Source organism: Pleurodeles waltl, chromosome 9, assembly GCF_031143425.1.
Source record: "Pleurodeles waltl isolate 20211129_DDA chromosome 9, aPleWal1.hap1.20221129, whole genome shotgun sequence".
Lineage (NCBI taxonomy): Eukaryota > Metazoa > Chordata > Amphibia > Caudata > Salamandridae > Pleurodeles > Pleurodeles waltl.
Window position 1 is genome coordinate 958,900,445 of NC_090448.1, and position 27,415 is coordinate 958,927,859.

General features: G+C 49.0%; 1 protein-coding gene across 2 annotated transcripts in view; it reads left to right on the forward strand.

Moving 5' to 3' along the window:
* DYNC1H1 (dynein cytoplasmic 1 heavy chain 1) overlaps window positions 1–27,415 on the forward strand; it is a 916,572-nt gene that overhangs the window by 671,237 nt on the left and 217,920 nt on the right. For both annotated transcript variants that reach the window (XM_069208347.1, XM_069208346.1), the window contains exons 62-63: window positions 6,932–7,026; window positions 27,024–27,198. In XM_069208347.1, the coding sequence (XP_069064448.1) occupies window positions 6,932–7,026; window positions 27,024–27,198 (270 nt within the window). The remainder of the gene's footprint in view (window positions 1–6,931; window positions 7,027–27,023; window positions 27,199–27,415) is intronic.

Genomic DNA, 27,415 nt, shown 5'->3' on the forward strand with positions numbered 1-27,415 from the left:
GGTTTGTCTGCTACGGCCATCATAATCAGATCCAACCTTTACACGCAACTCCAAAGGATGTAGTGGGTTACTTGCTTCACTTACAAAAATCTAACCTAGCCTTCTCTTCCATTAAAATACACCTTGCGGCAATATCTGCATACCTGCAGACTACCTATTCAACTTCCCTATATAGGATACCAGTCATTAAAGCATTCATGGAAGGCCTTAAAAGAATTATACCACCAAGAACACCACCTGTTCCTTCATGGAACTTAAATGTTGTCTTAACAAGACTCATGGGTCCACCTTTTGAACCCATGCACTCTTGCGAAATACAGTTCCTAACCTGGAAGGTTGCATTTCTCATCGCCATTACATCTCTAAGAAGAGTAAGCGAAATTCAGGCGTTTACAATACAAGAACCTTTTATACAACTACACAAAAATAGTCGTCCTAAGGACTAATCCTAAATTTTTACCAAAGGTTATTTCACCGTTCCACCTAAATCAAACAGTGGAACTACCAGTGTTCTTCCCACAGCCAGATTCCGTAGCTGAGAGGGCACTACATACATTAGATGTCAAAAGAGCATTAATGTACTACATTGACATCCAAATCTGCTACCTTAAAGCAAAACGACAACTGCCCATTACACCAAGGGCACACTCAACCAGAAAAAAAGGTGCTACCATGGCCTTTCTAGGAAACATCCCAATGCAAGAAATATGTAAGGCAGCCACATGGTCTACGCCACACACGTTCACCAAGCACTACTGTGTAGACGTGCTATCCGCACAGCAAGCCACAGTAGGTCAAGCCGTGTTAAGAACATTATTTCAAACCACTTCCATTCCTACAGGCTGAGCCACCGCTTTTGGGGAGATAACTGCTTACTAGTCTATGCAGAACATGTGTATCTACAGCGACAGATGCCATCGAACTGAAAATGTCACTTACCCAGTGTACATCTGTTCGTGGCATCAGTCGCTGGAGATTCACATGTGCCCACCCACCTCCCCGGGAGCCTGTAGCAGTTCGGAAGTTAGCTTCAACTTTGTACATTTGTATATATATTATTTTAACCTTAAATAGGTACATACTTAGTCACTCCATTGCATGGGCACTATTACTACAACACAACTCCTACCTCACCCTCTGCGGGGAAAACAATCGAAGATGGAGTCGACGCCCATGCGCAATGGAGACAGAAGGAGGAGTCACTCGGTCCCGTGACTCGAAAGACTTCTTCGAAGAAAAACAACTTGTAACACTCCGACCCAACACCAGATGGCGAGCTATGCAGAACATGTGAATCTCCAGCGACTGATGCCACGAACAGATGTACACTGGGTAAGTGACATTTTCATTCCACACCATGAGGTTACCTCTGATATCCATAAAAGATTCAACGCGTCTGCCCATTTGAGAAAACCTGGAGCATAATGTTTAAGGATTTTTCAGTCAACAAAGGAAAGGGTGTTCAAAATCGCATATATACTGCTTTTTAACCAATTAGCCAAAATAGTATGCACATGTAGGAAGCTGGCTCTGTATACCCTCAGGGGTTCTCCTTAGAGGTTGATAGTGGCAATAATATATACAACTAATGCACTATTTGTGGTAGTGTGGTCGAGCAGTTAGGCTTATCAAAGGGTAGTGTTAAGCATTTCCTGTACACACAGAGGCAATACATGGGAACACACACTCAAAGACTTAACTCCAGGCCAGTAGGTTTTAATATAGAAAAATATTTGTTTCTCAATTTATTTTAGAACCACCAGATTCAGATTTTAGGTAAGTACATAAATTGTAAGGTACTTCACACGGGTAAGTATGGAACATTGAAATAAAACAGTAAGGTACACAGTTTTGGCAAAAATGGCAATAAGCTATTTTAAAAGTGAACACTGCAAAAATCAGCAGTTCCTGGGGGTGATAAGTACAAGTTAGTTTAGCAGGTAAGTAAAGCACTTACAAGTTCAGTCTCCTGAACATAGGCAGCTCACCATTGGGGGTTCAAGGCAGCCCCAAACACCCAGCAACACTGGGCCGGTCAGGTGCAGAGGTCAAAGGAGGGCCCAAATAACATCGCCACCTACGGTGACTAGGGGTCCTCTGGTTCCAGTCTTCTAGCAGGTAACTACCTGCGTCCTTGGGGAGCAGACTAGGGGGGGGGGGGGTTTGTAGGGCACTGGTGGGGGGGGAGGGAGGGGAAGGGGGTCCCAAAAAGGCACACACAATGCACCCCCAGTGGCACAGGGGTGGCCAGGTGCAGTGTGCAAGGTAGGCATCGAGTTTTCTATTGAAAACAATGGAGGGACCCAAGGGTCACTCTGGCGATGCAGGCAGAGCCTGCTGGTCACTCCTGCTCCAGTAGTTGGTTTCTCTTGGGCCTGGGGGCTGCGGGTACAGTGCTTCTTCAAGGCGTCGGGTTCTTTGTTAACGGGCAGTCGCGGTCAGGAGGAGCCTCTGGATTCTCTCTGCAGGTGTCGCCGTGGGGGTGCAGGGAGGTCGTCTCAGGGTGTCCACATCGTGGGAGTCGCCTGCGGGCCCTTTGCTGCAGTGTTGGTTTCTCTAGGCACGAGACGGGTGTCTGGTGCAGAGTGTTGGGGACTCGCGCTTCCGGAGTGAGGCTGGGGTCCCTTTAAAGTTGGTTTCTAAATACTAAATTTAGGGTGGTGTTTAGGGCTGGGGGGCAGTAGCCAATGGCTACTGTCCTTGAGGTGGCTACACCCTCCTTGTGCGTCCTCCCTGCCTTAGGAAATCCTCCATCTTGTTTTGGAGGATTCCCCCAATAGGATTAGGGATGTGCCCCCTACCCACAGGGAGGAGGCACAAAAAGGGTGAAGCCACCCTCAAGGACAGTAGCCATTGGCTACTGCCCCCCAGACCTAATAATATTTTTCTATATAAAACCTATTGGCCTGGAGTCAAGTCTTTGAGTGTGTGTTCTCATTTATTGCCTGTGTGTGTACAACAAATGCTTAACACTACCCTCTGATAAGCCTACTGCTCGACCACACAACCACAAAATAGAGCATTAGTATTATCTAATTTTACCACTATCAACCTTTAAGGGGAACCCTTGGACTATGTGCACACTATCTCTCACTTTGAGATAGTATATACAGAGCCAACCTCCTACATCAAGTAAACAGTTTTCAAGAAAACAGAGAATATTTATTTTAAAAGGGGACACTGCATTTTCAGAACAGTTCCTGGGAGCAGAAAATAAAGTACAGTTTTAGCGGTAAGTACACGACATACAGTTACAGTCTCCGGATGATATGTAGTCCATCATTGTGGGTTCAGGTCAACCCCAAACACCCACCACCAGCAACACGGGGCTGGCCAGGTGCAGAGGTCAAAGGTGAGCAATTTTAACGTGGCTCCTATGGAGACATGGGTACTCGGATTTCGGTCTGCCAGCAGGTAAGTACCCGTGGCTCGGAGGGCAGACTGGAGGGATTAGTGGTGCACTGGAGCGGCCCGCAGTAGGCACCAATCCCACACCCTCAGCGGCACTGGGGCCACTGGGCGCAGGGTGCAAACAGGGTGTCAGATTTCCAATGACTCTTTATGAGGGAACTTCGGGGGTCACTCAGGTGCTGCAGGTGAGGTCCAGGGGGGTGTCTCGGGCACATCACTGGTCGGACAGGGAAGATCGTTGGGGCACCGGGTGTCAATTTCTCCAAGGCCTGGGGGTTGCGGGTGCAGTGGGTCCTTTGGCGTCTGTTATCTTCATCCAGGTCAGTCCCGGTCAGGGGGTTCTTCAAGATTACCTCTGAAGGTGTCTTTGTGGAGGGGTGGAGAGGTCAACCCAGGGTGGGCACTTAGTCACCCTCGCCTGGGGGGTCCTCTCTGGTCGTGGGCGTCTGGTGAAGAGTGGATAGGACTCACGCTTCTGGAGTGAGGTGGGAGTCCTTCAGAAGTGGTTTCTTCTTCTGTTCTTCTTTGGACAGGGCTGCTGTCCGCGGGAGTTCTTGATCCTCTGTGATGCAGGCAGTCCTCTGGAAGTTTTTCAGGGGTTGCTGGACCTGCAGGATGTGTTGCTTTTCTTCTGCAGGGTCTTTGAAGCAAGAGACAGGCTGGTAGGGCTGGGGCCAAGTCAGATGTTGTCTCCTTTCCTTCTCTGCTGGGGTTTCTGCTAAGCAGTCCTTCTTCCTGTGAGGTCGTCAGGGATCTGACTAGGTTGGTTCAGAGAGCCCTTAAACACAAGATTTAGTGGTGTTTTTAGGGTTAGAGGGCAGGAGCCAATGGCTACTCTCCCTGAGGGTGGCTCCACCCTTCTGGTGCCCACTCCCTTGGGGAGGAGGGGGGGGCACATTCCTACCCCTATTGCCCTGATCCTCCAAACCAAGTTGGAGGATTCTGCAAGGAGGGGGGTCACTTCAGCTCTGGACACCTTAGGGGACGTCCTGGCTGAGGTGATGGTGACGCCTTGTTTTTCCTAATTATCCCTCTGGACTTGCCGACAAAAGTGGGGTTTGTCCGGGGGCTGGGCATCTCCACTAGCTGGAGTGCCCTGGGGCATTGTAACACGAAGTCTGAGTGTTTGAGACTCAACATTAGGTGTTACAGTTCCTGCAGGGTGGAGGAGGTGTGAAGCACCTCCACCCAGTGCAGGCTTTGTTTCTGGCCTCAGAGAACACAAAGGCTCTCACCCCAGGGGGTCAGAAACTTGTCTCAGTCTGGCATAGACCAGTCAGTCCTGCACTGAAGGATTGGGTAAAATACAGGGGGCAGCTCTATTTTTTAATAAATCCAGCACTGGCATCAGTGTGGTTTTATTATTCTGAGAAGTTTGATACCAAACTTCCCAGTATTCAGTGTAGCCATTATGGAACTGTGGAGTTCGTTTTGACAAACTACCAGACCATATACTTAATATGGCCACACTGTACTTACAATGTCTAAGAATGGATTGTAGGGGCATATTGCTCCTGCAGCTATGCCCTCACCTGTGGTATAATGCACCCTGCCTTAGGGCTTTAAGGCTTGCTAGAGGGGTGACTTACCTATGCCACAGGCAGTGAGATGTGGGCATGGCACCCTGAGGGGAGTGCCATGTTGACTTAGTCATTTTCTCCCCACCAGCACACACAAGCTGCGGGGCAGTGTGCATGTGCTGAGTGAGGGGTCCCCAGGGTGGCATAATACATGCTGCAGCCCTTAGAGATCTTCCCTGGCCACAGGGCCCTTGTTACCAGGGGTACCATTTACAAGGGACTTATCTGTGTGCCAGTTGTGGAGACAAAGGTGCAGTATAGGGAAAGAACACTGGTGCTGGGGCCATGTTAGCTGGATCCCAGCACACTCACAATCATAACTAGCATCAACAAAAGGCAATACGTTAGGGGGTAATCATGCTATGAGAGGCATTTCCCTACAGTTGGGCAGTGGAGAAGCGAACCATTTCGCACTGGGTCGTTCTCTGCAATAAGATATGCTACGCATTGGCGAGAAAGCAGCCTCCTGAGGGCTTGCGGGCTCATTTTCCCAGGGGCAAATCTGCTACCACTGCTCCTGCTCTAGGCATTCCAGTCCTGGAGGTCTGTCAGGCGGCAACGTGGGCGTCTTTGCACATGTTTGCAAAACATTAATGCCTGGACAGTCCGATAAGAATGGACAGGTACTTTTCCCGTTGAGTCCTACATAACTTTTTAGTGTAAGGAGTACTATCTGCAGCCCACCACCAGGCGGTTATGGGTTGGGTTTATCTATTCAAAGGTAAGGAATTTGCAGCTAGACGTCTCTATCAGATGAACACGTTACTTGCATTCGGTAATGCATTATCTGGTAGAGACTAGCTGCAGGTTCCATACATCCACCCATGCTTCCCCACTCTTCAGATATGACAAGTAGGGCTAGGTTTTTTTCCTTTTTCATAGCCCTAGTTTTGCCCAATACAAATGTTGGTTCTGTCCATGACTCTCCGCTTCTGGCGTGGAAGTTTTGTGGATAAAAGAACAGACGTACGTGCGACGAGGTGGCGTTTATATGGACGACTGTGAAGTGTCAAACTTGTCAGACGTTGACGAAGGCACGCGAAACTGAATGACGCCAGCCGACTGCGCGTGCAGGGTATTGCTCAGCAAAAAGATTCTGGATTCGAAGCTGACGCCAGGGAATTCAAAGGTAAGGAATCTGCAGCTAGATAGTCTCTAGCAGATAATGCGTTACCGAAGGTAAGTAACTTGTTCTTTACTCCTGCTTTCCTAGTCGATGGGGGTACTGTTACTTACCTTTGTGGTTTTCTAGTACTCCCATCTCCCCTTTACACATTTTACTTACGTAGGTGCTGGGGGGGGGGGGGGTCGGAGTGGTACCTTGTTCACATTCCATTTAATTTAGTATATGGTTGGTGCTCCCCCTAGGGTCGCTATTGGTAATGACTATTTGCACTGTTTTCTAACCTTTTCTATGCTAGCTTCTGATTACTAGTGTATATATTCAGTGTATTACTTACCTCCTAAGGATGGGTTACCTGTCTAGTATTTTGTGGTGATTTGTACCAAAAAATAAAGTACCTTTTATTGTTGTACAACTGAGTGTTTTTTTCCATGTGTGTAAGTGCTGTGACACTACAGTGGTATTGCATGAGCTTTGCATGTCTCCTAGATAAGCCTTGGCTGCTCATCCACCGCTACCTCTAGAGAGTCTGGCTTCTAGACACTGCCTATACTTCAGTAAGAGGGGATACCTGGACCTGGTATAAGGTGTAAGTACCATAGGTACCCACCACACACCAGGCCTGCTTCCTACAATAAGGCTTTTGGTGACTGATCAAAGACTAGGTAACAATGAACTGTGGGAAAAGTCTCAATCTTTTATTACTCCTGTTGATGTAACTGACATGTTTGAGAGAACATTTATTTGATTGCTATGCATTTTAAAATAATGACATTTTGGAAATACCCTTGGACATCTTATCTTTTCATTTAAATAGGTGGCTTTTAATCGAGTGGCCCGTGGAATGTTGCACAATGATCACATCACCTTTGCTATGCTATTGGCCAGGATTCAGCTGAAGGGCACAATAGGGTAAGTATCACCTTTTTATTGAGAGGATGTATTACCTGCTAAAAACGTCTTTGAGTTTCTGGTAATGCCTTTATTAATGAATAACCCTTATTAATCTCAGTCACATCACAGTCCTTGTATTAAGAGGGTAAGTCAGGTCGAGGAAACCTCCTACAACTACGCTAGCTTTTTAAATTTAACCAACCTTTTTAACCTCTACTGTTGGAATGAGACCATAAATACCTCTTATGCAGAATTCACTGCAGTGAAACCAATGTGCTTCTTTGGTCATTTTCAGTTGTAGGGGGGCAGAATACTGTTTTCTTCTCCTGCCCACTGGCGTGTAATTACCTTGAATCTCTTGAGTTCTACAAATGGTTGGTCTCTGTTATGCCCTCCCATTCTTTGTCAGACTTCAGTTCTTCATGTCTCCTTTCACAGGATGTGCAGTTCACTGCTGGTCAAAGTGGCCATAGATAGCCCATGAAGAGAACTGCATAGGATGCTAATCCCACTAATTTTTGGTCACCAAGAAGGACAGCGGACCCAGAACGAATTTTTGTTTTAATTTGTTGAATACTTACCTTTGAAAGACAATTTCCAAATGCTGAATCTAGCCAAGATTTTGTTTGGCTTGGAGCAGAAGGACTGGTTGGTGTCCTTGGACTTGAATACAGTGTACTTTAATGTACCCGCCCTACAGTCCCATAGATGCCTTCTTCAGCTTGATAGGTTCGAAGCACTTCCAATTTCCTGTTGTGGCATTTTCCTTTACCTTACCTGTTAATTGTTCCCCCTCTAACTCCTCCTGCACTATTTCACCTCCCCCCCCCAAAAAAGACAATTTATTCCTGTACCTGGGCCACAGCTGCTGGAAGCAGGAGCGCCATAGTCCATTGTGGACCACATGCTGATCAGTCTCCCGGGTATCCAAGGCATTAGGGACTACATGCAAATTAGCCCCCGATGCTCTAGCAGCCACAACTGTATTACCATTTTAGTGTCTTCCCGGGCCACAACCTCCCTGTCAGGGGCAGGATCCTCCATGGGTGGCAGGTGTCACCTCAGAGAAGTGAATCCTCCAAATTGTCCATCAGGGCTACAGACTTTCATTTCTATTTACCATGCCACACCTTCCACCACCTTCAAGGCAGCTGACAGAGGACTAGCTGTCTAGTTTGCAGCTAGAATTGCAGTCCCTTTTGTCCAAAGGGTCAAGCTTCAGCAATAGGAGCTGGGTGTTACTTTGGCTACTTCCTGATGCCAAAGATGGGACGAGGCCTTTTTTCCTAATCTAGATATCTGCCCTCTCAACACATTCCTGTAGAAGAACAAATTTAAGATTCTAATGCTTGCCCATGTCCTGCGGCCCTAGATCCCAGAAACGGGATGGTGGTGTTGGATGTGCTGTACGCCTCTTTCCGCATCGCCGTTTTGTAATCCACAAGTGCTACCTGTTTTTCACAGTAAGCCAGGAGAATTGAGTTCAAAATGCTTCTTTTTGGCCTCACCTGCGCCCAGGGTGTTGACAAAAGTGATGGTGATGTTACAGCACGCCTTCAGAAGTTGGGAGTACCAGTCTATTCCTACCTCACTGACTGGCTGTTGAAGGCAGGCTCACCCCAGACAGTCATTAACCCACTCCTGGTGGCAATGGTGAGCCTCCTTGTATTGTTTGGGTACGCTATCACTTTGCTGAAGTCCTACCAGACTCCTTTTTGCAGGCGTTCCCTGGTTTTCTATACAGTACAGTTTTGTGCCTTTCTCCAGAGCAGAGATTCCAGAACATTCGGGCTATGATCCTATTAAATGGTTCGGATTGCAAATATGTCTGAGGATGCTGAGATTGTCTGCCTTCTACTTGTGAAACAAGCCAAGAGGTATGGGCAGGCTCTGCAGTGGGACTTGAAGTTCCATTGGAGATATCACCACAGGAGTCGGTTGGATTGTAGCCAGATTTGGAGGAGACTGAAAAAGACCTGAAGATATGATGTGATATTTTACGAGCTATTCACTCTAGAAGTTATCCAGGTGCTTGTACATTGGTAGGCTGTACCCACCCAGGGGATCGTAATTCGAAGAGCCAAGACTTCAGCATCTTGCAGAACTCAAGAAGTGATAATGAGGCTGTGATGTGCTGTGACACGTAGTTCCAGGCTTTGGAGGCAATGTGAGAAAGTATTCCCTCCTGTTCTCTTCTTGTGTATGCGGGGCTACCTGTGCTAGTAAGAGTCCTGCGGTGTCTGGTGCGCTGGCGGAATTGGATGTGGCTATTGAAGTAGGCAGGGCCTATGTTTTGTTATGCTTTGTATCTTTGTGTGATTAGTTTGAATTGAGTGTGCCTTGTGTAAGGGGAGGCGTTAAAGTGCTTTGAGGCTTGCAAAGATGTTTTTCAGGCAAGTGTCGGAGGCAATTTTAAACATTTTATTTTCTCTCCAGTTCTTTTCATCTTTTCTTGAAATTCTGGCAAAGAGGCCCTACAAGGGTCCCATTAGACATTGCAATGCCAGTCTGACGTGGAGCAAGCCCAATGATGACACAATAGGGCCTTTGCTTCTGAAGCTATCCATACCTGAGACACCTGAAATGTTTCTGTGTGGTCTTGTCCTTTTTTTGTTTTTGTTTTGGAACTGCGTACTCTGATATATAATGATATATTATGAATAGGGAGTATGTACACTGGACCAGTTAATCTCCCAGTCCCTCTTTCTTTTTCAATATTGATGCTGACTTGACTGAGTGTATGCTGGGATCCTTCTAACCAGGCCCCAGCACCAGTATTCTTTCCCTAAAAATGTACCATTGCTTCTACAGTTGGCCAACCTCTGGCACACAGTTAAGTCCTTTGTCAAAAGACCCGTGGTACCAAGGGACTGCAGCATGTATCAAGCCACCCTCGGGGGCGGGGGGGGGGGGGGCCCTGCCCAAGCACATTGTAGGAAGTTGGCTCTGTATGTGCTATTTCAAAGTAAGGAATAGCATGCACAGAGTCCAAGGGTTCCCCTTAGAGGTAAAATAGTGGTAAAAAGAGATAATACTAATGCTCTATTTTGTGGTAGTGTGGTCGAGCAGTAGGCTTATCCAAGGAGTAGTGTTAAGCATTTGTTGTACATACACATAGACAATAAATGAGGTACACACACTCGGAGACAAATCCAGCCAATAGGTTTTGTTATAGAAAAATATCTTTTCTTAGTTTATTTTAAGAACCACAGGTTCAAATTCTACATGTAATATCTCATTCGAAAGGTATTGCAGGTAAGTACTTTAGGAACTTTAAATCATAAAAATTGCATGTATACTTTTCAGGTTATTGACAAATAGCTGTTTTAAAAGTGGACACTTAGTGCAATTTTCACAGTTCCTAGGGGAGGTAAGTTTTTGTTAGTTTTACCAGGTAAGTAAGACACTTACAGGGTTCAGTTCTTGGTCCAAGGTAGCCCACCGTTGGGGGTTCAGGGCAACCCCAAAGTTACCACACCAGCAGCTCAGGGCCGGTCAGGTGCAGAGTTCAAAGTGGTGCCCAAAACACATAGGCTAGAATGGAGAGAAGGGGGTGCCCCGGTTCCGGTCTGCTTGCAGGTAAGTACCCACGTCTTCGGAGGGCAGACCAGGGGGGTTTTGTAGGGCACCGGGGGGGACACAAGCCCACACAGAAATTTCACCCTCAGCAGCGCGGGGGCGGCCGGGTGCAGTGTAGAAACAGGCGTCGGGTTCGCAATGTTAGTCTATGAGAGATCTCGGGATCTCTTCAGCGCTGCAGGCAGGCAAGGGGGGGATTCCTCGGGGAAACCTCCACTTGGGCAAGGGAGAGGGACTCCTGGGGGTCACTTCTCCAGTGAAAGTCCGGTCCTTCAGGTCCTGGGGGCTGCGGGTGCAGGGTCTCTCCCAGGCGTCGGGACTTTGGATTCAAAGAGTCGCGGTCAGGGGAAGCCTCGGGATTCCCTCTGCAGGCGGCGCTGTGGGGGCTCAGGGGGGACAGGTTTTGGTACTCACAGTATCAGAGTAGTCCTGGGGTCCCTCCTGAGGTGTTGGATCTCCACCAGCCGAGTCGGGGTCGCCGGGTGCAGTGTTGCAAGTCTCACGCTTCTTGCGGGGAGCTTGCAGGGTTCTTTCAAAGCTGCTGGAAACAAAGTTGCAGCCTTTCTTGGAGCAGGTCCGCTGTCCTCGGGAGTTTCTTGTCTTTTCGAAGCAGGGGCAGTCCTCAGAGGATGTCGAGGTCGCTGGTCCCTTTGGAAGGCGTCGCTGGAGCAGGATCTTTGGAAGGCAGGAGACAGGCCGGTGAGTTTCTGGAGCCAAGGCAGTTGTCGTCTTCTGGTCTTCCTCTGCAGGGGTTTTCAGCTAGGCAGTCCTTCTTCTTGTAGTTGCAGGAATCTAATTTTCTAGGGTTCAGTGTAGCCCTTAAATACTAAATTTAAGGGCGTGTTTAGGTCTGGGGGGTTAGTAGCCAATGGCTACTAGCCCTGAGGGTGGGTACACCCTCTTTGTGCCTCCTCCCAAGGGGAGGGGGTCACAATCCTAACCCTATTGGGGGAATCCTCCATCTGCAAGATGGAGGATTTCTAAAAGTCAGAGTCACCTCAGCTCAGGACACCTTAGGGGCTGTCCTGACTGGCCAGTGACTCCTCCTTGTTGCTTTCTTTGTTCCCTCCAGCCTTGCCGCCAAAAGTGGGGGCCGTGGCCGGAGGGGGCGGGCAACTCCACTAAGCTGGAGTGCCCTGCTGGGCTGTGACAAAGGGGGGAGCCTTTGAGGCTCACCGCCAGGTGTCACAGCTCCTGCCTGGGGGAGGTGTTAGCATCTCCACCCAGTGCAGGCTTTGTTACTGGCCTCAGAGTGACAAAGGCACTCTCCCCATGGGGCCAGCAACATGTCTCTGGTGTGGCAGGCTGCTGGAACTAGTCAGCCTACACAGACAGTCGGTTAAGTTTCAGGGGGCACCTCTAAGGTGCCCTCTGTGGTGTATTTTACAATAAAATGTACACTGGCATCAGTGTGCATTTATTGTGCTGAGAAGTTTGATACCAAACTTCCCAGTTTTCAGTGTAGCCATTATGGTGCTGTGGAGTTCGTGTTTGACAGACTCCCAGACCATATACTCTTATGGCTACCCTGCACTTACAATGTCTAAGGTTTTGTTTAGACACTGTAGGGGTACCATGCTCATGCACTGGTACCCTCACCTATGGTATAGTGCACCCTGCCTTAGGGCTGTAAGGCCTGCAAGAGGGGTGTCTTACCTATACTGCATAGGCAGTGAGAGGCTGGCATGGCACCCTGAGGGGAGTGCCATGTCGACTTACTCGTTTTGTCCTCACTAGCACACATAAGCTGGCAAGCAGTGTGTCTGTGCTGAGTGAGAGGTCTCCAGGGTGGCATAAGACATGCTGCAGCCCTTAGAGACCTTCCTTGGCATCAGGGCCCTTGGTACTAGAAGTACCAGTTACAAGGGACTTATCTGGATGCCAGGGTCTGCCAATTGTGGATACAAAAGTACAGGTTAGGGAAAGAACACTGGTGCTGGGGCCTGGTTAGCAGGCCTCAGCACACTTTCAATTGTAAACATAGCATCAGCAAAGGCAAAAAAGTCAGGGGGCAACCATGCCAAGGAGGCATTTCCTTACACACATGCACACTATCATTGCACCTTGTGTGCGTGCTGTTGGGGAGAAAGACAGTCGAAATGGCACCCCTCTCAGGTTGCCATGCCTACATACCACTGCCTGTGGCATAGGTAAGTCACCCCTCTAGCAGGCCTTACAGCCCCAAGGCAGGGTGCACTATACCACAGATGAGGGCATAGCTTCTTGAGCAATATGCCCCTACAGTGTCTAAGTCCATTCTTAAACATTGTAAGTGCAGTGTGGCCAAGCTGAGTACATGGGCTGGGAGTTCGTCATTACGAACTACACAGCTACATAATGGCTTCACTGAGGTCTAAGAAGTTTGGTATCAAACTTCACAGCACAATAAACCCACACTGATGCTAGTGTTGGATTTATTGGAAAATGCACCCAGAGAGCATCTTGGAGATGCCCCCTGTATTTTAGCCAAACTTCTAGTGGATGACTGACCAGTCTGTGCCCGCCTGCCACTTCCAGACAAGTTTCTGACCACATGGGGTGAGAGCCTTTGTGCTCTCTGTGGCCAGAAAAAGAGCCTGCACTGGGTGGAGGTGCTTCCCCCCACCCACCCCCCCTTTTCAACCGTAACACCTAGTGGCGAGCTTCAATGGCTCAGGCCTCTCCCCCAGACAAAGCCCCACTTTTGGTGCAAGTCTGGCAGAAAGCTAGGAAAAACTAGAAGTGACCACTTCAACCCAGACCACCCCTAAGGTGTCCAGAGGTGAAGTGACCCCCCCCCCCCCCCCCCCCCCCCATTGCAAAATCTTCTATATTGGTTTGGAGGAAAGGGACCAATAGGGGTAGGTCTGTGTCCCCCTCCCTAAAGGTCGTGGACACTGGAAAGGGTGTAGTCACCATAAAGGACAGTATCCATTGGCTACTGCCCTTTGACCCCTGAAACACCCCTAAATCTAAGATTTAAGGACTCCCCTGAACCTAGCTTGTCAGATTCCTGGCGATCTCAAGAAGACAAGAAGAAGAAAGGACTGCTAAGCTGACCCCCAGCTGAGAAGACTGAAGACACCAACTGACTTGGCCCCAGCCCTACAGGCCTGTCTCTAGCTTCTGAAGCCCTGCTATCAAAAGGCGACATATCCTGCAGGACCTGCGACCTCTTAAAAGCCTCAAGAGAACTGCCTGCACCCCAGAGGACCAAGATCCCCTGTGAGCAGCTGCTCTGTCCAGAAAGAAAGGTCCAGCAAAGGACCCCATAGCCGCCCCGGATCCACAAATCCTGCCCACTCTGCACCCGAAGCCCAAGGCCCATGTCCAGGTAGCTTAACCGTTGAGAGCTGGTCCCCAGGCAGTTCTGACCTAGTATCCACCCTGGGTTGACCCTCCTGTCCAGAGGTGATGGTGGCAAAAAGAGATAATTCTAATGCTCTATTTTGTGATTGTGTGGTCGAGCAGTAGGCTTATCAGAGGGTAGTGTTAAGCATTTGTACACACACAGGCAGTAAATGAGGAAAACGCACTCAGACATAACTCCAGGCCAGTAGGGCATTATAATTATCCGCTTTTGCCACTATCACCCTCTAAGGGGAACCCATGGACTCTGTGCACACTATCTCTCACTTTGAGATGGTATATACAGAGCCAACTTCCTACATTGGTGGATCAACGGTGGGGTCTAAGACTTTGCATTTGGTGGACTACTCAGCCAATACCTGATCACATGACTACATTTCAAAAATTCTCATTAGAAAATTAATTTTTGCAATTTGATTGTTTGTCTAAATTTTTTAAAAGTCCTGCTAGGGTCTTTCGTAACTCTGTTAGCATTTCTTTTAGAGTTTAAAAGTTTTTAAAAGTTTCGATTTAAGTTATAGAAGTAGTTTTTAGATTCTTAAAAAGTAATCCCAACTTTTAGACTGATAATTTCTGATGGATACAACTACCTGTGGATTCCTCACCTCATGAATACTCCCATGGCGCCAGCATTCAACGGAAATCTTCTTACTAGTCTCTGCACGTCGACGAGGACGTCACTGTCTCGCACGCGACGCCGTCTGACGTCATACAGGCAATAAGAGGTCCTCGACGACGTGCGGACGTTAGTTCCCTTTTTTCCGTGCATTCGAAACGGTTATCTTCGAGGGAGCAACTGTTACTCTTGCGGTTACAGTGTATATCTTGCTGCGTACTCTTTCTCTGTGGAAATAATGTCGCAGAGAAAGTCTGGATTTAAGCCTTGTCGTGAGTGTGGAGGCAAGATGTCGGTGACGGATCCTCATTCCGATTGCCTTTGGTGTTTGAGCTCCGACCACGACGTCTCGACTTGTGATTCGTGTCAGCACATGAATCCGAAGGCCATTAAAGAACGCGAGGCGAAGCTGTTTATGGCCAAGTCAAAGGAGAAGCATCACAAGAAAAAGTCTTCTCCAAGACATCGGCGTCATCGAGACTCCCGGATCGGCGCCGGAGGACATGGGAGGTCAGCCCCACGGTGACGCCGCATCCTTCGACGCCGTTGCTCTCTCCGACGTCTCCAACTTCGCCTGGACAGGCGTCGGTGATTGAGGTATTGGAGCCTCAGGTGTTTTCTCCGGCGCAGACGCCGAGGCCGGCGTCGGGGTCGCCTCCGAGTCAGGCACCCCAGTATCCGGCTTTTCCCACCCCTGGAGCCGATAGTTCCGCATTCTTGAATGCGATGTATGCCATCTTCCAACAGATGGCTCCAGGGGGTGCTCCGGCTGGGCCTTTGGCCTTTTCTTTGGGTGATCCTGCGCCTCTTCGGCCGGCACCCTTTATGCCCTTTCTCCCGTTTGGGAACGTGGGCTCGGCGCCAGTGTCGGCGCCGGTGGCCGCTCCGATGGCTTCGGAGGGATTGGCCCCAGGGATTTCCATCCCGTCGACGTCGAGATTTCGGCCTGTGACTCCGGTGGGTCCATCCGTTTCATCTGCTCTTCAGTCGGCGCCGAAGTTACCTGTGGCGCAGGATGCGGCGTCGGTGGCTTCGGAAGATCGGCGCCGATCTCCGACTTCGGCGGAGGTGTTGTCGACTCCGCGGATTGAGCAACGACTGCATTCAAGGAGGCGTGCTCTCCGGGTACTAGAGGAGCAGGAGTACCAACGAGCCCTAGAGGAAGGAGAGCTAGAGGACTCGGGTGATGGGCTGCGTGGACTGGAGTCGGCCAGTGGGCTGGACACTTCCCCTGAGTGGGACCTTTCGTCCCCGGGGGAATATACCGAGGAAGCTGCTTCCTTTCATACAGTGGTACGGAAGGCAGCTAGTTTTTTGGACCTGCCTTTGCCGGTGGTGGAGGCGAAACAAAACCTTTTGACAGAGGTGTTGCATCCGGCCTCAGCCGCGGCGGAGCCTCTATTACCTTTTAATGACGCTCTGCTGGATCCGGTTTTAGAGGTGTGGAAGAAGCCGGCATCTTCCCCAGCAGTTCACAGAGCCGTGGCCAGGAGGTATCGGACGGCTCCAACTGATCCTGGTTTCCTATCTAGGCACCCTACGCCGGAGAGCTTGGTTGTGCAGGCCTCCTGTTCGTCCAAATCAGCGCCTGGTTCTTTCCCGACGGTGCCTGGGGACAGAGACTCAAAAAAGCTAGAGGCGCAGTCGAAGAAGATTTTTTCGTCCTGCAGTCTGGCGTTAAAAGCCACTAATGCGACCTGTATCCTGGGGAGGTATATTCATGCTCTGATGGATGACATCTCCTCTTCGTTTACAGAGCTTCCCCAGGGTCTTTTGGATCTTGTCTCTGATGCCCAGGCTGCTGCGACCCAAATTATCCAAACAGGACTGGATACCACCGACTCGGTAGCCAGAGCAATGGGCACAACTGTGGTGGAAAGGAGACAGGCCTGGCTACGTAACTCGGGCTTTTCGGCAGATGTACAGTCCACATTGTTGGATCTCCCATTTGATGGGGACAAACTGTTTGGGGCCAAGGCTGATTCGGCCTTGGAACGTTTTAAGGAGAGCAGGGCCACGGCTAAGTCGTTGGGACTCCAAGCTCCTTCTTCCACGGCCTCTTCCAGATTCTTCAGGAGGTTTCGTGGATTTGGGCGTGGCTCTTCCTCCTCTTCCTTTCGGGGAAGATATCAGCAACCTGCCTCTTCCCATCCCTATAGATCTTTTAGGGGGAGGGGTAGGGTCCGCACCAGGGGAGCCTCTCAGCAGCACTCTGCCTCTTCCTCATCCTCTGGCGGGGTGCAGCAGGGGAAGCAGCCTTAGGCTTCCACCATTTCCCACTCACTCCTCTCCTGTAGGGGGAAGATTACAGCATTTTCTCACCAAATGGGAGACTGTTACGTCGGACACTTGGGTTCTAAGTGTTGTGGGAGAAGGCTACACCCTTCCCTTTCGGGAGTTTCCGCCCCTCATCCCGCCCTTCGTATTGTTCACAAGAACACCTCCTGTTGCTAGAACAGGAGGTAGAAGTCCTCCTTTTAAAGGGCGCGGTGGAGTTGGTCCCGGAGCAGGAAAGGGGTCAAGGAGTTTACTCAAGGTATTTCCTGATTCCCAAGAAGGATGGTCGTTTGAGACCAATTCTGGACCTGAGGATCTTGAATTGGTTCCTCAAGCAGGAAAAGTTCAAGATGCTGACCCTAGCACAGGTGCTTTTGGCGTTGAACATGGAAGACTGGATGGTGTCTGTCGACTTGCAGGATGCTTACTTTCATATCCCGATACTCAAGTCACACAGGAAGTATCTCCGGTTTGTGGTGGGATCGCAACACTACCAGTTTGCGGTCCTTCCGTTTGGTCTTACTTCAGCACCTCGAGTCTTCACGAAGGTGATGTCGGTGGTTGCGGCAGAGCTCAGAAGGAAGGGGATAGCAGTATTCCCTTACTTGGACGATTGGTTGATCAAAGCCAAGTCCCCGGAGCTTGTGTTGCGTCATCTGCAGTCAACAACCCAGTTGTTGTTCGACCTGGGCTTTTCGGTGAACGAGCCCAAATCTCACCTGGAGCCCTCTCAGCGCCTCCTGTTCATAGGGGCAGTACTGGATACGACATTGGGTCGGGCCTTTCCTCCGCCTCAGCGGATTCAAGATATTCAGGATTTGGTTCCAATGTTTCGAAATGGAGCGGTAGTTCCAGTCCTCAAGGTCCTTCGTCTGCTCGGTCTTTTTGCCTCCTGCATTCTGTTGGTCACGCATGCTCGCTGGCACATGAGGGCTCTTCAGTGGTGCCTCCGAAGGCAGTGGTCTCAACACAGAGGGGATCTAGAGGGTACTGTCAAGATCTCCAGAGATGCTGCTGTGGATTTGAAGTGGTGGATTGCAAGCAACAATCTTTCACAAGGAAAACCGTTCCAGCAGTCGCCACCAGTGGCCACAGTCATAACGGATGCTTCCACTCTAGGGTGGGGAGCTCATCTGGGGGATCTGGAGATCAAAGGTCTTTGGTCTCCAGAGGAACAGATTTTTCACATCAATCTGTTAGAGTTACGGGCTGTACGTCTGGCTCTCAAGGCCTTCCTCCCTTCCCTTCGTGGTCAGTCGGTACAGGTCCTAACGGACAACACTACCACGATGTGGTACATAAACAAGCAGGGAGGAGTGGGGTCGTACCTTCTCTGCAGAGAAGCTCTTCGACTATGGTCCTGGGCAAAGGACCATCGGATTTGCTTGATAGCAAACCATCTGGCCGGAGTCTTGAACGTGCGTGCGGACAGTCTCAGTCGCCACTTCTCGGCAGACCACGAGTGGCGTCTCCATCCAGATCAAGTCCGTTTAATCTTCCAGAAGTGGGGGTTTCCTCGGGTAGATCTGTTCGCCACTCGAGAGAACGCGCATTGTCCGTTGTTCTGCAGCCTTCAGTATCCGATGCAGGAAGCGTTGGGGGACGCGTTTCAAATGACCTGGTGCGGCCAGTTGCTTTACGCGTTTCCTCCCATACCCTTGATTCCTCGAGTATTGAGGAAGATTCGCCAAGACCGGGCTCTAGTAATCGTAATAGCTCCGGATTGGCCAAGGAGGGTGTGGTACTCCGACCTTCTCCAACTCTCAACATGCCCGCCGCTCCGTCTCCCTTTCAGGGCAGACCTCCTCTCGCAGTCACAGGGGCAGGTTCTACACCCCAACCTCCAGAGTCTGCACCTACATGCCTGGAGATTGAACGGGGCAACCTGAGTTCCTTCTCTCTCCCGCCTGAGGTAGTGGATGTTATATTAGCGGCCAGGCGACACTCCACTAAATCTATCTACGCTAATAGATGGTCTAAATTTGTTGCGTGGTGTGGAGAGAGGCAGATTGATCCTTTACAAGCTCATCTATCGGACGTTTTGTCTTTTGCTCTATCTCTGGCGCAGAAAGGTTGTGCAGTGGCTACCATTAAAGGTTATTTATCGGCCTTGTCAGCCTTCATATGTCTTCCAGACCAACCATCTTTATTTAAATCCCCTATTGTTATCAGATTCTTGAAAGGTCTTCTAAATCAATATCCTCCAAAGCCATTCGTTATGCCGCAATGGGATTTGTCCTTAGTCCTGACTTTCCTTATGGGGTCCCCTTTTGAACCTATGCATTCTTGCCCCTTGAGGTATTTGTTTTTAAAAACAGTCTTCCTGATAGCTATAACATCAGCAAGGAGAGTGAGTGAGTTGCAGGCCTTATCAGTAAAACCCCCTTATACAACTTTTTATGGGGATAAGGTGGTGTTGAGGACCAAGGCTGCTTTCCTCCCGAAGGTTGTTTCACCCTTCCATTTGGCTCAGGCAATTACTTTATCCACGTTCTATCCTCCGCCTCATCCTTCCAAAGAGGAAGAAAGACTGCACCGTCTGGATCCAAAGAGAGCGTTGAGCTTCTTTATCGATAGAACAAAGGATTTCAGGCTGGAGGATCAGCTGTTTATTGGATACGTGGGCAAGAGGAGAGGAAAGGCAGTCCACAAGAGAACACTATCCAGGTGGGTTGTTCTTTGCATTAAAATGTTACTCTTTGGCAAAGAAGGATCCTCCTGAGGGCATTAGAGCTCATTCCACCAGAGCTAAGTCGGCCACTTCGGCCTTAGCCAGAGGTGTTCCTGTGGTCGACATCTGCAAGGCCGCAACTTGGTCGTCCCTTCACACTTTTGCAAAACATTACTGTTTAGATTCTGAGGTTAGAAGGGACGGCCATTTTGCACGGTCAGTGCTGCAGGATTTCTTGGTTTGACCATTTAGGCACCCACCGCCGGGCGTGGTACTGCTTTGGGACTCTATTCATGAGGTGAGGAATCCACAGGTAGTTGTATCCATCAGAAGAACGAGTTACTTACCTTCGGTAACGACTTTTCTGGTGGATACATTAGCTACCTGTGGATTCCTCACGGTCCCACCCGCCTCCCCGTTGCCTTTATGGTCTTGCCAAGTAATCCTTGAGTGAGCTCCTCTTGATCTTTGAGGGTGCAATAGATGTATATATATAATATATTTATATATATATATAGGTATATGTGTATATATCTTTATCTATATACTTGGTGTGTGTATATATTTTTAAAAGAAAGAGTTTTTTATATATATATATATATATATATATGTACATAAAAAAGATTTACAGTTATTCATACAATGTGGTGTATTTTTACAATATAATGGATGTTGCTTTGTTCTTTCATTGCATTGCCTGGTTGTTCTCATGCACGTAAAAAAATGATTGGTACTGACGTCCGCACGTCGTCGAGGACCTCTTATTGCCTGTATGACGTCAGACGGCGTCGCGTGCGAGACAGTGACGTCCTCGTCGACGTGCAGAGACTAGTAAGAAGATTTCCGTTGAATGCTGGCGCCATGGGAGTATTCATGAGGTGAGGAATCCACAGGTAGCTAATGTATCCACCAGAAAAGTCGTTACCGAAGGTAAGTAACTCGTTCATCTAGCACAGATATGATGGTGGTGGAACTCGAACTCAACCTCACCCCTTACCTGCATCTAGGGATGTCAGAGTTAATGACTCTCTGTAAGCTAAAAAAAAGTTAAACACTGGGTTCAACCCTACCAAAGTAAAGCTCCAGGAGCTTTTGGCAGAGTTCACAAGGGACCACCACTCTGAGTTGGAGGATACTCCCTCAGATGAGGAAATTAGTGAACAGGAGGAAGAACTCCGCCATCCCCAACCCCTGCTGTCCTAATTAGGGAGAACCGGGTTCCCAAAACCCTGACTCCACAAATAATAGAGAACCTAGTTCTTCCACAGGGGAGACCAGCAGCTCTGGAAGTATTGAGGACAGCCTCAGTGAAGAGGACCTCCTGTTAGCCATGATGGCCAAAAGATTTGCTTTGGAGAAGCAGCTCCTAGCCATAGAAAGGGAAAGACAAGAGATGGGTTTAGCTCCCATCCGTGGTGGCAGCAACATAAGTATGGTCTGAGAGAATACTGACATCCTACAAATCCCCAAAGGGGTTGTAACTAAATATGAAGAGGGTAATGATATAACCAAGTGGTTCACAGCTTTTGAGAGGGCTTGTGCAGCCAGAAAAGTAAGCAGATCTCACTGGGGAGCTCTCCTTTGGGAAGTGTTCACTGGAAAGTGTAGGAATAGATTCCTCACACTCTCTGGTAAAAATGCAGAATCTTATGACGTCATGAAGGCTACCCTGTTTGAGGGCTTTTGATTCTCAACTGAGGAGTACAGGATTATGTTCAGGGGGGATCACAAATCCTCAAGCCAGACCTGGGTTGATTTTGTTGACTTCTCAGTCAAAACACTAGATGGTTGGATAACTGGCAGTGGTGTAAGTGATTATGTTGGACTGTATAACGTGGTTATGAAAGAACATCTCTTAAGTAATTGCTTCAATGGTAAACTGCATCAACATCTGGTAGACCTAGGTCCAATTTCTCCCCAAGAATTGGAAAAGAAGGCAGACCACTGGGTCAAGACTAGAGTGACCAAAACTTCCACAGGAGTGGCCAAAAGAAAGGGGTCACAAAGCCTCCCCAGGGGAAGGGTGGTGAGACATCCAAGGGCAAAAGTAAAGTCTTCAACAGGGCTCCAAACACCTGCTCAGGAGGGTGGACCCGAGCTTCTTCACAGTGCACAAATGGGTATAAGGATAAACACTTTGATCCCAAGGCCTGGTGTCAAAACCGTAGACAGCATGAACACCAAACTGGAGACAAGGCCTGTCCAAAGAAAAGTCCCACAACAACTACTACTCCAGTTTATAATGGAATAGCCGGTCTCCAGGTGGGATCAACAGTGTGCTCAGAGCAAATCAGGGTTCACACTGAAACTACATTAGTGTCGGAGGGTGGGCGTGGATTCAGCCACACTTGCTGCCTAACATGCAAAAATACAGGCAGCAGCTCTTAATCAATGGGACTAGAGTAGAAGCCCTGAGGAATACAGGTGCCAGTGTCACAATGGTGACAGACAAACTGCTTCCCCCAGGACAGTACCTGGCTGGACAGACCTATCCAGTCGCTAATGCTGACAATCAAACTAAAGTCCAACCCATGGCAATGGGAACTTTAGAATAGGGAGTGGTCACAGGCCTGGAACAGGTGGCAGTCTCCTCTGCAATTCCAGTAGAATGTCTGGTATGGCATGATCTGGAGTCCTCGGCATGGGCTGAGGTAGAGCTCAAGACCCAGGCAGCCATGCTGGGTACCTTTGAACTGGTATGTGTCAAGACAAGGGCACAGACCAGGGCTCAGGGTGAAAAAGAGGTGTTGGAGTCTGGAATAGTGTCCCAACCTTCTGAGAGAAAAGGAAAGAAGACTGGGGAACCAGCTTCAACACAACAAAAGAAAGGGAACCTCTCTTCCCAGGAAGATGTTCTATCTCCTGAGGGAACTGAGTCCATGGAGCTGGAGCCTTACCAGGTTGAGGTCTTGGGCCCGGGGGACCCTCAAGGGAACAGCTGTGTTAGGGGTATGAAACTTGTCCCTCTCTTGAAGGCCTAAGACATGAAGCAGTTGAGCAAGACAAAGGAACTGTCAGTGGAACCCACAGGGACTATTGGGAAGATGGACTCCTTTACACTGAGGCAAGAGATCCCAAACCTGGTGCCACTAGGAGCGTAGTAGTGCCTCAGATGTTTAGCCCATGACATTTCCCTTGCTGGGCATTTGGGACCGACAAAGACATGGGAGAGATTAGTCAACCATTTCTATTGGCCCAATATGTCCCAGAATGTAAAGGAGTTTTGCACCTCCTGTGTCACCTGTCAAGCAAGTGGCAAGACAGGTGGCCACCCAGAGGCCCCTCTCATCCCACTTACAGTGGTGGGGGTTCTCTGAGAGAGTGGGGGTGGACATAGTGGGTCCACTTGAACTTCCAACAGGATCAGGGAACCAATATATTCTGGTAGTAGTGGATCACGCTACCAGGTACCCTGAGGCAATTCCCCTTAGGTCCACTACTGCCCCTGCAGTAGCCAAAGCACTCGCCACTTTTTTTTTTTACCAGAGTGTGATTTCCTACGGAGTTGGTTTCTGACAGAGGTACCAACTTCATGTCAGCTTACCTAAATAAAACACATGTGGAATGAGTGTGGGGTGACTTACCAATTCACTCACCCCCTTTGTTCCAGCACCGCAGGGCACTCCAGCTAGTGGAGTTGCCCGCCCCCTCCGGCCACGGCCCCCACTTTTGGCGGCAAGGCCGGAGGAAATAATGAGAATAACAAGGAGGAGTCACTGGCCAGTCAGGACAGCCCCTAAGGTGTCCTGAGCTGAAGGGACTCTAACTTTTAGAAATCCTCCATCTTGCAGATGGAGGATTCCCCCAATAGGGATAGGATTGTGACCCCCTCCCCTTGGGAGGAGGCACAAAGAGGGTGTACCCACCCTTAGGGCTAGTAGCCATTGGCTACTAACCCCCCAGACCTAAACACGCCCTTAAATTTAGTATTTAAGGGCTTCCCTGAACCTAAAGATTTAGATTCCTGCAACTACAAGAAGAAGAGACTGCTGAGCTGAAAGACCCCTGCAGAAGAAGAAAAGAAGACACCAACTGCTTTGGCCCCAGACCTACCGGCCTGTCTCCTGCCTTCTAAAGAAACCTGCTCCAGCGACGCTTTCCCCAGGACCAGTGACCTCTGAATCCTCAGAGGACTGCCCTGCTTCAAGAAAGACCAGAAACTCCTGAGGACAGCGGCCCTGCTCCAAAAAGACTGCAACTTTGTTACAGAGGAGCAAATTTAAAGACCCCTGCAAATCCCCGCAAGAAGCATGAGACTTTCAACACTGCACCCGGCGACCCCGACTCGACTGGTGGAGAACCAACACCTCAGGGAGGACCCTCCGGCGACTCCGAGACCGTGAGTAACCAAAGTTGTCCCCCCCTGAGCCCCCACAGCGACGCCTGCAGAGGGAATCCCAAGGCTCCCCCTGACTGCGACTGCCTGACTCTAAAATCCCGACGGCTGGAAAAGACCCTGCACCCGCAGCCCCCAGCACCTGAAGGAACGGAACTTCAGTGCAGGAGTGACCCCCAGGAGGCCCTCTCCCTTGCCCAGGTGGTGGCTACCCCGAGGAGCCCCCCCCTTGCCTGCCTGCACCGCTGAAGAGACCCCTTGGTCTCCCATTGACTCCCATTGGACACCCGACGCTTGTTTGCACACTGCACCCGGCCGCCCCCGCGCTGCTGAGGGTGTACTTTTTGTGTGGACTTGTGTCCCCTGCTGGCAGACTGGAACCGGGGCACCCCCTTCTCTCCATTGAAGCCTATGTGTTTTGGGCACCTCTTTGACCTCTGCACCTGACCGGCCCTGAGCTGCTGGTGTGGTAACTTTGGGGTTGCTCTGAACCCCCAACGGTGGGCTACCTTGGACCCAAAACTGAACCCTGTAGGTGGGTTACTTACCTGCAAAAACTAACAATATTTTACCTCCCCCAGGAACTGTGAAAATTGCAGTGTCTACTTTTAAAACAGCTATTTGTGTTTTATGTAAAAAGTATATATGCTACTGTAATTATTCAAAGTTCCTAAAGTACTTACCTGCAATACCTTTCAAATGAGATATTACATGTAGAATTTGAACCGGTGGTTCTTAAAATAAACTAAGAAAATGTATTTTTCTATACAAAAACCTATTGGCTGGAATTGTCTCTGAGTACGTGTTCCTCATTTATTGCCTGTGTGTATGTACAACAAATGCTTAACACTACTCCTTTGATAAGCCTACTGCTCGACCACACTACCACAAAATAGAGCATTCGTATTATCTCTTTTTGCCACTATCTTACCTCTAAGGGGAACCCTTGGACTCTGTGCATACTATTCCTTACTTTGAAATAGTGCATACAGAGCCAACTTCCTACACAATGTCAAGATTAAATTACCAGGAAAATTTAGGGCAGGTCAATCTCATTACAGTAAAGTTTTTAAGGTAGTCAAAGTCTTCAAGGGGGCAATAAAGGTTGATGATGGTCGAATATGGAATCTTAATAGAGTTGTAAAAATTGGGTGATTCGATCTATCTCATTTTGTTTGTGTTCTGGTTTGTTTAGTGGGAGGGGAGGTGGTGTAGTATGTCATGAAAATGTATTAGCTATACTTATAATAATATAACCTTTAGATATTGTATATATTTTGTTGTCTGTATTTTATGGTTTGCATAGTAATAGATGGTGTAGTCCGTCTTCCCCTCCAACTGAGAACATCTTTGTCTCTTCTGGACTGAGTGTTCCATGTGGATGACAGTTGGAGAGGCGTGAAGACTGGACCTACTGTGGATGGAGTTTCTTTCCCTGAGGATTTATCAATAAAACAGAAATTCAAGTAAATCATCTGCTGTGGATATCTTGAATAACAAGGAGCACACTTCAACTCTGTGGCCAGGAACAAAGCCTGTACTGGGTGGAGGTGCTTCTCACCTCCCCCTGCAGGAACTGTAACACCTGGCGGTGAGCCTCAAAGGCTTACCCCTTTTGTTACAGCGCCCCAGGGCATCCCAGCTAGTGGAGATGCCGGCCCCGCCGGCCACTGCCCCCACTTTGGGTGGCAAGGCTGGAGGAGATAATGAGAAAAATAAGGAGGAGTCAACCACCAGTCAGGACAGCCCCTCAGGTGTCCTGAGCTGAGGTGACCAATACCTTGAGAAATCCTCCATCTTGTGGATGGAGGATTCCCCCAAAGGGATTAGGGATGTGCCCCCCTCCCCACAGGGAGGAGGCACACATAGGGTGTAGCCACCCTCAGGGACAGTAGCCATTGGCTACTGCCCTCCCAGACCTAAACACACCCCTAAATTCAGTATTTAGGGGCTCCCCAGATCCCAGGAAATCAGATTCCTGCAACCTAAAGAAAGGACTGCTGATCTACAAGCCTGCAGAGAAGGAGGAAGACGACAACTGCTTTGGCCCCAGCATTACCGGCCTGTCTCCAACTTCGAAAACCTGCTCCAGCGATGCATCCGACAGGGATCAGCGACCTCTGAATACTCAGAGGACTGCCCTGGACTAGAGGACCAAGAAACTCCAGTGAACAGCGGCCCTGTTCAAAACAAGCTACTTCTTTGCAACAAAGGAGCAACTTCCAAAGACTTCACGTTTCCCGCCGGAAGCGTGAGACTCTACACACTACACCCGATGCCCCCGGCTCGACCTGCAGAAACCCAACACCTCAGGGAGGACTCCCCGGCGACTGCGAGCTCGTGAGTAACCAGAGACGACCCCCCTGAGCCCCCACAGCGACGCCTGCAGAGAGAATCCAGAGGCTCCCCTGACGAGACTGCCTGTAACAAGGGACCCGATGCCTGGAACCAACACTGCACCTGCAGCCCCCGGGACCTGAAGGAACCGAACTTCGACACAGGAGTGACCCCTAGGTGACCCTCTGCTTAGCCCAGGTGGTGGCTGTCCTGAGAAGCCCCCTCCTGTGCCTGCCTTTACCGCTAGAGTGACCCCCAGGTCCCTCCCTTGTTTCCTACCTGAAACCCGATGCCTGCTTTGCACACTGCACCAAGCCGCCGCTGTGCCGCTGAGGGTGTGTTTTGTGTGCCTACAGCTCGACCACGCTACCACAAAATAGAGCATTAGAATTATCTAATTTTGCCACTATCTTACCTCTAAGGGGAACCCTTGGACTCTGTGCACACTATTTCTTACTTTGAAATAGTATATACAGAGCCAACTTCCTACAGTAACGTTTTCTTGTCTCCTAGCTTGAGTGTGTGCAACTTCACAGTTCCTTGGCCAGATGTTGCTGAACACTAGAGGTCCTGAAAAAATTATTTTTGTTGTACTTGGTTTGTATTTCTTGTACGTGTGTTTTTTGTCTTTGTGAGGGGTTGTGTGGATCTATGTAAAGAACTGAACTAAACCAGCTGGTATGGTAAGGTTTCACTTTCAGTGAAATAATAAATACAATTAGCACTGCTCTAAAGTCTGCATACCTGCCCATGTGCCAACATATTGCAGTGTGCACAGTAATTATATAAGTGGTTTTTACATGGAAATGAAAAAAAATACGTTTTAAAACCTTTTTTTTTTTTTTTCTCAGGGAGCCTACGTATGATGTTGAATTTCAGCATTTCTTAAGAGGAAAGGAGATTGTTCTTGGTGGCTCTTCTATACCTAAGATCAGTGGGCTAACTGAAGAGCAAGTGGAAGCCATGATGAGGCTAAGCAGCCTTCCTGCGTTCAAAGATGTTATGTCAAAGGTTCAATCTGATGACGTACGTTTACGTTTAAAGCATTTTAATTGCATCCCCTGTAACTGTACGTTGTAAAATCAGAAATGTAAAAAAATATTTAAGCATTCATTTAAGTTTTCTGCAGCGTTCTTTGTCACACCATAAACCATTTTTCTCCCACATGTTGTACGTGTGCCTAGCGATGACATCTTGTATTCTTTGTGCTAAACACCTAATTGCCATCTATGTCGAAGTGTAT